We start from the raw sequence: 13,111 nt of genomic DNA, 5'->3' as shown, positions 1-13,111 counted from the left end.
ATAAATATTTTTTAAAGGGATTTTATAACCTATTGCAAAATAAATAAGCCTCACCATAGCCCTGGGCATATTTTTATTGTGTGGGAACCAGATCCAGCAGTCACATGCTTTTTACACACACTGTGCCAATGGTTGCTTGATAGCAACAACTAAGGTTAAAAAAATGGAATGCACCTAGGAACCTTCCAAAATGCCAGAATTTTAAACTCTTAAGAAATATTTGGAATTTCACAACTGGTTAAGATACATGCAGACTTCGGACTCCAGTATTAGTTTTGTGTTTATATCTTTACTTTCTAGAAGAATCTCTAGTTGTTGAATACTTCTTTTTGTTTGTTTGTTTATGTTGGGATATTTTTTGGGAGGCTATTTTTTTTTTTTTTTTTTTTTTTTGGGGGGGGAGGTGGTTGGGATTATTTTTGTGCAGGTTTTTTGTTTTTTTTTTTTTTTTAACCATAATCTTTTTTTTTAGTAATTGCTGGCAGCAAAAGCATAGAAAAGAAAAATCTACTCTAAGTGCAATCCTTTGTGGCAGCCACAATGTTTTATTGTCAGTGTAAGCATTATTCTTAAGCTTTTGCCAGAATCCAAAATCTTCACCTTCCTTCAGTAAAGACAGAGACACAGGCCTCAGTGTCTCCAAGGTGAGACACCACCTTTTAGGTGTGTGAGGAATATTTTAGGTGTGTGAGCAATACACTTTATGTCTGCAAAAAGAAAAAAAGGATAGCTTTGTCATCCAGAGGAGCAGGAATGTTTCTGATTTTTGAGGACTGCTTCTGTCAGTTTTCTGGTGCTTCTGTAAATTTTAGCAGCCTGACAGTGGAGCTGGTTGTGGGCTTTCCAGCATAACATTGTTTCCTTGGAAAATGCTGCTTTACAAAAAGGAATCCATTTACTAAAGAGGGTCCATTTTGCCCAAACTCTTAAGTCAATGTTAGCATTTGGGGCTCTTTTAAATTGAGGGAGAATTTTCTGTCATTGAAATGTCATTATGTTCTGCTTGATGCTTTCTCTAGGAAACCTGGTATTCACAATCCACTTTCAAAGCAAAACATGAACTCTTTTGGGTGGCTCAACTCCCAAATTATATATATATATATATATAAATCATCAGTCTTGGAGGCTTTTAACCTGATTTGAAGTAAGGGGAGAAGTCAGTGATTGGAAAACATTTGCAGAGCAGCAGAACTGCTTTCTGTCCTGGTCCTCTGCATCAGCTGCTGGCCACTGAGTGTGAGGGAAGATGAGCTCACCTGTGCTCCAGGTGCTGTGCCAGGGGCTGATGCCATCTTCCCCTTAAGCTTATCACCTCATCCCAGTCTGCAGCACTCCTCTTGGCCCTGAAGGCTCTCTCCACACCAAGTGCTCTCAGGGAAGGAGCTCCCAACAGGGAAGGGCCAGGGTGACAGTCCGAGGGGCAGGGCAGGAATGCACATAGCTGTCACCAGGCAGGGAAAAGCCACCACATTCACTCTGAGGAGGCTGTGGCCAGCCCTCAGCCATTCCAGCCTGTCAGACTAAACTTGTGCAAGGAGATGACTGAAGTGGACAGCAAACCTAACCTGTCTTTGGGGCCCATTCCTAATCCCACTGTCAGCGCTCACTTCCTTTCTTTTGTCTTGTTTTCTTTCAGATTCCCGCAGAAGAACGGATCAATCCCACGGGACAAATGTCAGCTTTCAACATACGAAAACAGTCTCCAAATCCAAGCGGTAACACTGAGTCTCCTCCATTCCCGCTCCAGGGGCACTTGCAGGCTGGGGCTGGCCTCTCTCCTCTCCAGGTCTCTCCATGCCCCGGCGCGGCTCCCTCACGGGGCAGTGGCAGGATCAGGGACACCGTGACCCGCTTCAGATTCCAGACTCTTGGTGCTGGGCATAAACTGTGGCTGGCAGGGATTGAGGGCAGAACACCTCTGGAGTGTGGTGGGGCGGGGGAGCCGCGCTGTGTGGGGCACGGTGGCGAGGTTGTCATGGAAAACCCGCAGGAGCGAAGTGCTGTAAGGGCAGCGGGAAGATCCATTGGCTTCAGCATGGTCTCTTTGACTCGCACAGGGAAAATTAGGAGAAATTGAGGGAAAGTATTATGTTGGAAGGGGAGAGAAAAGCTCTTTAATCATTGTCTGATGGGATTTTTTACTCTTCTGGAGGAGTAAAACTCAAGGAGGGCTGGAATTTGCTTTCTATGCAGAGAAATAACCAGAAGCAAACTAGAAACATGATGAAATTTTCCATTTCGAACCTCATAAATATTTCTATAGACTGAAAGGTTTTGAGATGCATGAGGACCTGTTTCAAGTGGGATGTGCCAGGCTCAAGTGTACCAAAATTCATGTAGGCACAGCAGGGAGCTCCTTGGCTCTACTGCATTGAGAACATAAATTTTTATTGTCAAATAAAGACAGGGATGAACTGCATCTGCCTGTGCTCGTGTGACCTAATCTGTTGTATCAGATCAATGTTTAATTTTTTAGCTGAAGCTCAGGAGAAAGTTCATTAGGCCAGAAAAGGGTACTGTTCTGCTAGCCCAGGGCCTCAGGCATTAGCAGATTGCTTGCTAAGCACTTGTCAAGTGTTTCTTAACAAAAAAAAACTATATATTCTTTGTCAACTGCCTTTATATTTCATGAAACATTCTTTGCACTTAGCCATTTAAAAAGCCACAATTACTGAGAAATCCAAGTGATTTTTGACAACCCACTGGAGCTATTCAGGCAAAGCTGGAATGCCATCATTTTTTTTTTTGAAGTCTTTAAAGTCGTATTTTAATAAATATTTTCAAGAGTAAAACTAGCTCAATAGGCAGTGAACAGGCTGATGCAGAATTCATGCAGTGAGGATAGATTAGTTTTTGTTAATCTGCCGTGACTGTCAGCTCATTCTTACAAATGGCATTTTTCCTGTCCCTGGTCATTGGTCAATTGGCTGGATCAATGCTGCTTAAAAAGAAGAAAGCCAAACCTAGGTATCAAATCAAAGAGATGGAAGCACACATCTGTGCTAGCACAGCTGTGGCTTCTAAAACACATGCCACTTCTCTAGCAACTCAGTCTTGGAGAGAGCAAGTCCAACACAGAACCAGACAACATTTGCAGCTAGGAAACATCAGTGATGAGTCCAAACCTTTCTTGCTTCTCTTTCACTAGGCAGTATGTGTATCTATAAGGAATTGAAAGAGGGACAGCTTGAGTTACAGACATATATACATTTTTAGACTGAATTTTATCTCTTTTTAAAGAATTTTATCTCTATTTTATCTACTTTTACTAAAAAAAGTATTTAAAAATTCACTCTTGACCATTGTCACTTAAGAGAAATGTTTTGGTGCTTTATTATGATTTGGTCTTTCACTCACTGTAGCTATTTGTAATTTTTTAATGTTATCACTACAGGTGAAGTTCTTGTATTAAATGCAAGAAGTACATTTTTCTATAAATCAGAGCAGAATGCCAAAACACAGCTCTGATAAATAGCATATTACTGACTGCATGTGTTTTCTCTGGAGCATATTCTTTCTACACACAAGATCTACAGTTTGATTACTGAACACCAGATAGTGATGTCTCCTGAAATTTGAAAATCCTTTTGCGTGAATGCTCAGAGAATGAGGAATTAATGGAGAAAACCATGAGGGTCTTTAGAAGAAAACACAAGGTCCTCTGTACTTTCCATATTTTTTTTTTAATTATTATTTAGTTGTATTAAAAAGGATTTTGCATATTTAATATTTCGCCCTCTCTTCTCTGGAAAAATTTAGGGCAAATATGGCAATTTAAAAAATGGAATTTCTATTCAGTCTGAACTTCTATATTTTTATTTTAATAGGCCATGTTAAAATATCACAACAATATTTCCTCTTACCCCCAACAGGCTGATGATATGAAACTTAGGTGGACTGAGAATACTATAGAAGAGCTGTTGCATATTTTTGCTAGCAAAATGGGCCAAAATCTTCATGAAAAAAACCAAAGGAGATAAACATCAGCTTTCTAATACAGGGAAGAATCCTTATTCTCCCAAATCAAGTGAATATCATACTGTTACTTTCCCAATACACTAAATATCAGTCTTGTTGGAGAAAATATTTCAGGTTGTTTTCAAAAGTAAGGCTTCCATGTTTGTTCAGCATGTCAGTCTGTCTCTCCCAATAACCTTTTAAAACATACACCAATATTAGTTAAATTTGCTGTAAAGGTATTGTTTTGATTGAAGTTCTGATTAAGTAACTGACTGGTAAAGAAACTGTTCATTCAGCCTTTGAGGAAAAAGCTTCAGGGGGAGTCTGACTCTTTAGGAAACATGAAAATCCACATATTTTAAGCTGCATGTTTTCAAAATTTGTATCCTGTCACACATCTGCAAATACAAAACTCACAGACAACACCCCAGGAAACAGGATTCATTAGTTTGACTTTCCTGGGATTACTGTGCTACATAAATTTCATAATTCTTTTATCAGATCTGTGAAATGTGTTTACATTAGAAACAGGTAGAGCAGTTTCATATTAAGGGTGAAACTGAATTTAGTTTGCTAAGTTGGGCTTCTGCAGACCCTTCATGTGAAGCTACAAACTTTTCAAGAAGCAATCTGGATTAAACAGGTGTGATAACTGAAATTCAATCTGTATGAAACTTTTATCTATTTCAACCGATGTAATAGCACTTTAGGCTGACAAAGTTTTTCTACATGTTCATTTTCAAGGCAAGTTTCTCTGCATTTTCAGATAAGAAGAGTCCCTCTGTTGCAATTAAAAGCAGACAACAGGCTACTCATGATATTAATAAACGACGGACCCTTTTGCAAGATAACAGCTGGATAAAGAAGAGACCTGAAGAGGAAAGGTAAGAAAAATAGGAAATGCATTTTTTCCGTATTTCGTTCAGTATGCCATTTACCTTTGCATGGAGTGTCTACTTTTGCATGGATGGTGTCATCCAGAACTAGAGGAATTCAATCAAATAACTCATTTATTTATTTTGATGAGGTATTGATTGCTTTTTGGAAGTATTAATTTGCTGAATATTCACTGTCTGTTTTTCATTGGGAGTTTTGAGTGCTGAGTATTTAATGAAGTTCTGCCCTACAAGTAAAATCCCACATTTCACATGTCTCTAGGTTGCAAGACTATGATCTTTTTATAAGCAAGAAGATTATAAATCTTGGCAAGCTCTTATGAAGCCTAAGTCAGAATCAGATTGAATTTTCTCTAGCATAAACTAGGACTTAAATGACAGCAGAAACAATGCCTTGGGACCATTTTATCATTATCTGGTCCGTGAACAGCTTGTAGGAAGAGAAAATTCTTACTCCAAAATGTCTGGAGTTTTCTACTGCAGAGTTCTGCAGCTGGTGAAATTACAGTGGTAGTAGACAGCTGTGAAATCTGATTGAAGGCAGAATATCTTTTGCCAAGAAAAAGTTATCTATTTTTTAATACTTACTGTTTTTCTTTTGCTTGAAGTGCTGATGAAAACTACGGAAGGGCGGTGCTTAACCAATACAAATCCCAAGATAGCTTGCACAGGTATGGTAGAATATCTGAATGCCTTTCTGATTATATTACCAAAAACTGAGTATCCTTTTTTCTATATCATGAACAAAGCAAAGAACTTGCTTTGTGTGTATGAAAAGTCAGAACTTGCTTTGTTCAGTTTTAGTCTATACATCTTTTCATTGTAAATCTGACTCCAGTGTCAATAATTAAGCATTGCAGTGGATCCAGGGTTTTATCTGTTGACACCTGAATGGTCTAAAACCCTTTATGATACTTTAATCTGAGACATAGATACTTTTTTATTAATGATGAGTTTTTCAATAAAATCAGTGACCATAGTGGCATTTCTATTTTTTTTTTTTTTAATTACAGCAGTAGCACAAATGAAAAGGAAGATCAGAAAGCTGTTCTTGGACGATACAGATCTGATACCACCTTGGACAGGTAGGGCTCTTTTTCTGGATGTATGGTATGTTTGGATTGTCATACCTGTGAGAGGCCATAAAAAGGAAAGCATGAATGAAGTCAGTGCTTTTTTGAAGTTTTCTTATTTATTAAGCATCTAAGCAAAAGACTTTGAATGATTTTTGCACAAATTTTCAATGAGACAAATGAAAATGTCATTTGAGAAAAGGTTCTTTTGATAGCTTTTTTTTTTTTTTGTACCTGTTTCTGTGTATTCTTGTCCTCATAAATTTAAGTATCTTTCCACAGCTGATAACCACTCCTCTCCAATTTTCTTCTTTTCAAACTCTAAACCAAAGCCGTATCTTCAATAGCTAAGCACAGGGTGGCTAAACCCATAGCTCTTTGCAGATACTATGATCAGTACCAATATCAGTCATGCTTGTCATACAGGTGCTTAATTTGAATGTTCTGTTCAGCCTTGACCTCTGCTGGGTTAAGACATGACCATGCTGGTGTTTGCAGATTCTGTGTTGCATTTTCAAAATCCAGCCACGATTAACATCTGGTATCCAGAACACGCTGAGGCTATGAGAACCAGCACTTAAATGCACTCTGTGGGAAAAGTGCACTTTATTTAGTTGGGTTTTAGCACTGTGTTATATTATTTCATGATCCTTACTTCTCTAGTAAGAAACAATGCAAAATTGTCACATAAAATTTACCTTCTCCACAGGAGTTTGAAAAAGAATAGGCTAGAGACCTGTGCAGTATCATCTCCCTGCCTATTCTTCTACAGCCCAGTGAATCCTGCTGTATTGGTTCACTCATCATGAGGAAGCTATTGTATTACTTCAATTTACCTGTTGCTCTTCTTTGTATCTTTTCCATTTCCACATTAGTTTCTTGATCTGGGAATTCAACTCTCCATGTAGGTGTTTAAGATTTGTGCATACCTTGTATGTACACAGAAGAATAATAACAAGGATTTCTATTTCATTTTCAATTCCTCCCCTTGTACTTCATAACATTGAGTTTGCTCTTTTGAGTGCTGCTAAGAAGTGAGTTTTAATTTTGACAACATTGTCTATGTAATTCCAAGATTTCTTTTCTGAGTGATAATTGCTAGTTCAGAGATCAATTGTTTCTCTTGGCAGGCATTACTTTGCATCCAATAAAAGTGAATGTCATCTGGCATTTTAGAAATATGACATGTTAGCAGATGACTTCTGAAAAGCTTTGCCAGTCACCATTTGTTTTGACTACCATGAAATAATTACATTGGCAAGCAACATCATCCCACTCTCCTTTTTTACAGATAATTCATGAATGTATGGAAGAACACAGGTTTTGTACAGATCTCTGCTTCCACTCTGGAAACTTGCCATTTATTTCAAACCTTTGTTTCTTACATTTTAAGCATTTTTTTTGCTATATTACCCATAGGAGGTCAGTTTAAAACAGACTTCTGTGAAGTATTTTGGAAATTCAAGTAGCATATATCACCTATGTCACACTTATCCAGATGGCCACTCACTTCAAAACAATTTTTCAAGCTTGATTTTTATGGCTCAAACCCTGTTTTCTAATTTAGAAGTCATAGGACAAATCTAGTTTCTACAAGGTCACTGAGGAGCACTGTTCTTTTGTACTTGATATCTTTTTGATTTATGCAGAGATATTAAAGTATCTGAATTATTTTGGGTTGTAAGCTGACTTTTCATACACACAAATATCTAACATAAAGGGTTCTTAATATGCAACTGGTGACAAGGTACACCAAAAAAGAGGATTTTAGGTGTAACTAAGAATTGTACCAAATGAAGAACATCCTTCCTAGAGGAAGCAGAAGTATTATTAGGAAATAACTAACAATTTGACAAAAGATGGGATAAACATTATAAGTCAGGTAGGGATGAAAATTACATGCTATTTTTCCATGTACTAAATGATCCTAAATCCAGAATAGCTTCCAGCAACACTAAATCCCAACTGCATCTATAGCAATTAGATCTGGATAGATGAGACAGAAGTAAATTACATACTTTCATTGTTTGCTTTATTAATAATCTAATATTTTGGAATGATAGAAATTACTAGGATCAGAGATCAAACCAGAAACCATTGCAATGTGTGGTTCGAACCTGCTTTCCACATCTTGAACACTCCCCCATGCATCATTTTGCTGATATGAAGACACTGTAATAGAACCAGAAAAAAAAGATTAAGGAGGAAGGTGAGAAAGGATGGAATAGCTTTCATATGAAAAATATCTGAAAAGACAAAAAGTCCTCAGCTTGGAAAAGTATAATATAGGAAAACTGAGTAATGAAAGAATATTTTCTGTTTGTTGTACTGTAAGAATGGGGAGATACTCTATAAATGTTTGGGTAATGAATTAAGATAAAAAAAATGAAACAAATAAAGAAAGAGAGAGAGAGAGAGAGAAAGAAAGAAAAGGAAAGAAAAAGAAAAGAACATTTGCTTTTCCTTTAATGCATGCATTAATTGTAGGAGTCACCACCACAGGATATTGTGGAGGCCAAAAATTTAACCTGGTTCAGATAAACCGTGCATGTGTAAATGGACCATTGATCCAGGGGTGTCTGTTTGAGACAGAGCTGTGGGTGTGAACAGAGGATATTCTTTGATTCCTTATCAGAAGCTCGAAAGTTATACAAGAAGTTAAAATAATGCTTACCTTTCACTTTTTATTTTTTTTTACACTTCTGCTAATTGGGCAGCAATGGAGTAGGATGCCAGATCGAACCTTTAAGACTTTAAAATGAGAAAATACAAAACTATGTAAAGCACTTTATTTTGAAAATAGGTGATGACACGTGAAAGAAATGCAGGTTCACTGGCGAATGGGTGGGAACGCTCGGGTTTGCATCCATAGCAATGCCAGCAGGGTTAGTGAGACCTCTAGTGACCTTCCCAGCGATTGTAGCTGCTGTCACATCACATGCTGCCCTGATAGGAGACGGTTCTTTGCAAAATTGCATTTAAGATTTACAAAAGACACAGAGCACACGCTGGTGCAGATTGTGTCCCAGAATTCCCTGGAAGACTTTTCCTTAAATACAACAGTATTCTGTGCTGCTTGAAGGAAGGATACAAAATATTTTACACGTAACATCAGATTATACTTCGAGGATTAATTATTTTGCCTCTATAGCTTCAGTTTATAGATGAGAATAAATAATTAAATATAAAAAATGGTATAAAAGTTGTAGCTCAAGATGTGTTTCAGCTGATTTAATAAAATATTTAAGATAACCCTCTCAATTTAGTATTTCAGTGTACATAATTTTATAGTTAAGCTTTTCAGAGTCACCCAGTTCTTACTAAAAGAATGTTCTATATATCAGAAGTAAGACGGAATAAAATAAGAACCTAATCTGCTTCAGCTATGATAGCTACATACTGTTTTCTGTGAAAATCTTTAAGGGGTTTAGGCAACAAGTAGAATGCTTTATGTAGAATACATAAAGTGCTTGAAAAATCATGTGGTTGTTTCTTCATGTACATTTCATGGCTTAATGAAATCAGTTCAAGCACAAAGAATCCAACTTCTTTGATAGAAATTATTCCTGTAGGTCAATACCATGCTTTGCCAGGGATTTTGCACTAGATTTTCACATCACATTGACCTATTCAATCTTTAAATAAAACAAGTCTGTTGCATCTCTCTAGGAATGGTGAGGCAGAGGAAAAGGCAATAGTTCTGTAAGTACTGCTTGACTGAACATTGCTTTCTTTCTGGTGTTTTGACCTAATTTAAAGGAGTTGTAATAAATTGTTAGCAACAGAGAGGTTTAATACAGTATTATTTTTTGAACTTCATCTTGGAAAACTTTTTCAGTGAGCTACTTAGACTCTTCAGATAATAATGCACTAAATTTATGTAATTTCAACTTCTGTTCTCTACCTTTTGTGATACTGGAGTATTTGTGATACTGGGATATCAGTACACAGGGCAAAATGATACTCCATATTTTAATTTTATTGAAAATGGATTAAAGAATTAGAGTGTGTATTATAAAGAATTCCTGTGTTTCTGACAGAATTCCAGCCGGAAGTGATACTGATAAAATAAGTAAATCCCCAACACTGAACCATAAGCAAAACAACAGGTATGAATTTCAGAATTGTTATAATCTAAGTATTATGCATTATAATTTTTCATTTATCATACTGTATCATTTATCATGCATTATCATCTTAGTGTTATATATTACCATAACTTCAGAATTCATGTACATACTGGGATTATACAGAGAAATTATTTGCATGGCATATGGCCTGATGTAGGCTTCATTTGACCACCTGACTTCTGGAATGTAGGCCTCTATATCTAAATTATTGTGGACTCTTTGTAGTTGGTGAGGAGGAAAAATATTTTCATTTAAACAAGAAGAATTTTTCTTAAGGAATCCTATTTCTCCACACAGTTAAAAGGGACATCAGCTCAAAATACACATTTACTCAGCATAATGATTATTTAATAATTATGGGATTTAAAATACAAAATAAAAAGAAAAATAAATAAGAGTGTTAGGAAAAACGGGGGTGTGTTGCAGAACTCTAGAATTCTCTGCAGAAAATCTATGAAATACAATACATAATTCTGAGGAAGGATAATAATAATAATAAAAAAATCTATTTAATGCTGTTGTACACTGCCAGTGGAAAACTTGAGTACCAAAACATAAAAAATAATTTTTTGATACCCTAGCTGATTTTTCCAGTGGAAACATTTTCTTTGGTCAGAAGGCCAGTCTTTTGATTTAAACAGTTTTAATTTAAAAGTTAGCACAACATTGTTGATACATTATTTAATAGGTTGCTGTTATTCAGTGGTGACCACTCTATATATGTAATGTAATTCCACAAGACTGAAAAACTGTTTTCTAAAAAACTTCTACCTAGTACCTGATTGAAATGTTCACTTAAAAAAGGAATGTCAGAAGAGCTCAGCCACCATACTTGTAAATACAAAGGGACAAATGCATCGCTTTGTGCCTTCATCAATGTCAGTAGAGTTCTGTCAGTAACAAATTACACAGAACATAGTTGCTAGAGAACACAGCAATTAAAAGTCATCTTATGGAAAGTTGAGATATTACTCTGAAGAGCAAATCAGTGTCTCTGGCATATAAAGTTCAACTGAGGTGACTCTTTCAAATGATAATTTTGCACAATTATGTTGTAAATCATGGAGATGATGACACATGAAGTATATAAACTGGATTTATGGGGTTTTTTTTGGAGAAGGTTGTTTTACAGACCAACAATTAATTCTGAAGTGGGACTTAAGAGAGACTTAAATTGTATATATTTTTTCCTGTCAGAGAGCAAAATGATTTGTAAAGTGCTATTCTTCAAGTACTGTTATTATGAATTGCCAATTGCTATCATTAAGAATCTCAGAGGATAAGACAGTAACTTTTTGAAAAATGTTATGAGAAATCACTGGCTTGGATTTTATTTGTTAGTTTTACAAACATATCAAACATAAAGCATTCTAATTGAACAAGAAACAAAATTTAAAGTAAGAAAATTAAAGATATTATTATTATAATGTTTAGAGACTAAAGTGTAGGTACAAGTCAGAAATGTCTTTGGATATCAAGTAAAAATGCAGCTATCTAAACATAAGAACCCTTTAAGGTCTCCCACATCTTGTGTCCTTTGAAGTATATAAACATAGTTATAGCATTTACCATACACATTTGTGAAATAGGATTTCTTTTTTTAATAATTTTAAATTATACTCTTTTGGAAGATTAAATCACTAAGTATATTTCCTTAACAGGCAATCTTGGACTCCTAATGAAGCCTCCACAACCACTGCAGTCACTTCTCCAATCAAGAAAAAGAGGTATTCATTACCACCCCTACTTGGTTGCCAGTGTCTATAGCACTGTGTTAAGCTTCAGTAATGTATCACCATTGCATTAAAAAATTACCTTCTTACTCCCTCAGTACACTCAAACTCCTCAGCAAGCTTCAAGGATTAAACTTTTACATCCTCTTGTCTTTTTCCATGGGATTTAGAACTTCTATCTTTGTAGAGCCAGTTTTGTGAGCCATGGCACAATGGGTGCTAACTCTTGGCTACAGCCCCTAACTCAGCTGGTATACTCATTTTCAGTGTCCAGTTTTAAAGCATTGTAGCTCACTGTAATTGTGAAATCTCTGATGCCAAACTTGACCCTGTGCTGTTCCAGTGCATATGAATCACACTGTTTTCTTAATGCTACACAGCTACCTTTAAAAATCTGGATTTCAGATAGCATTATCTAGGCAAGAATAAAAACAGGGTATACAACTAAACACATATTTAATTTAAAATGTACTGCTGGTGATAGCCATAATTTCCTGCATCCTTCCCAGTTGCAAATCCTGTTCATTCACGATTGTCTTTTATATTTATTGCATAAAATATTTCATGCATAAAATTTTGATCAGTAGATTAATGAATGTAGAAATTAAAATGTCATTGTATTTATGTTAACAGACCTGTTTATTGGAAGTTTATGCTGTTTTCAGTCCAGTAGTTCTCTTCAGGCTCTTGGAAGATGTGGAAGGCCATCAATGAATTGTACTGCTTGTACTTTTTATGTGACTTCTAATAGCCTGATTGTGTTTCTTGTGTTGATACTGGACACTTTTTGTGTATTTTATCTGGTTGTCCTTTCCATGAAAAATCCATTTACCACTCAGATTGCAGAAAAAAACACCTAGAGTCACAGAACATTTTTCACAATAAATAAAATTACTGTACTATTTCCTATTCCATTCAGTTTTCTGTAAATATGGTCTAAAAAGTATCAACATACAGTCTTTTAATTTAAGAAAAGTTCCAGGTACTTTTACATCACTTCTATTCTAACATCCACAGTTCAGGTCCAGAGCATTAAACTAATACTGAAAATATTGTTTATTAAAATTTACAGGCAATCTTGGATGCCTCCCCCAGTTTCAAGTAGTAAGACTCCGACAGAAAAAGTGGAAAGCAAAGGGTGCGTATCAGTGATTGCTGCTTATTTCCTACCTCTTGGCTAGAGCTCATTTTGGGAGCAAGAAAGCAGGGCAGTTCTTTGGTGGACTGGGCTTGATGCAGAAGAGCCAGGCAAAGAGAAAGCATCCCAAGCCTAAGTACTTGTTTGGGCTCTTGGCAGCCTGATGCTCAGTTTGACTGGG

The 13,111-nt window shown here is 36.2% G+C and overlaps 1 protein-coding gene across 11 annotated transcripts in view; it reads left to right on the top strand.

Annotated features, from left to right (window-relative positions):
* SCEL (sciellin) overlaps window positions 1–13,111 on the top strand; it is a 68,736-nt gene that overhangs the window by 27,160 nt on the left and 28,465 nt on the right. For 5 of the 11 annotated variants that reach the window (XM_085576598.1, XM_085576591.1, XM_085576571.1 and 2 more), the window contains exons 3-10: window positions 1,637–1,715; window positions 4,727–4,844; window positions 5,465–5,527; window positions 5,870–5,941; window positions 9,599–9,631; window positions 9,970–10,038; window positions 11,721–11,786; window positions 12,865–12,930. In XM_085576598.1, the coding sequence (XP_085432724.1) occupies window positions 1,673–1,715; window positions 4,727–4,844; window positions 5,465–5,527; window positions 5,870–5,941; window positions 9,599–9,631; window positions 9,970–10,038; window positions 11,721–11,786; window positions 12,865–12,930 (530 nt within the window). In that variant the 5' untranslated portion in view covers window positions 1,637–1,672. The remainder of the gene's footprint in view (window positions 1–1,636; window positions 1,716–4,726; window positions 4,845–5,464; window positions 5,528–5,869; window positions 5,942–9,598; window positions 9,632–9,969; window positions 10,039–11,720; window positions 11,787–12,864; window positions 12,931–13,111) is intronic. The other 6 variants (XM_085576553.1, XM_085576562.1, XM_085576547.1 and 3 more) reach the window with 5 other exon arrangements.

This window comes from Lonchura striata, chromosome 1 (genome assembly GCF_050655825.1).
Source record: "Lonchura striata isolate lonStrDom1 chromosome 1, ASM5065582v1, whole genome shotgun sequence".
Taxonomy (NCBI): domain Eukaryota; kingdom Metazoa; phylum Chordata; class Aves; order Passeriformes; family Estrildidae; genus Lonchura; species Lonchura striata.
The sequence above is the reverse complement of the archived record's forward strand: the minus strand, read 5'-3'. Positions and strand labels throughout refer to the sequence as shown.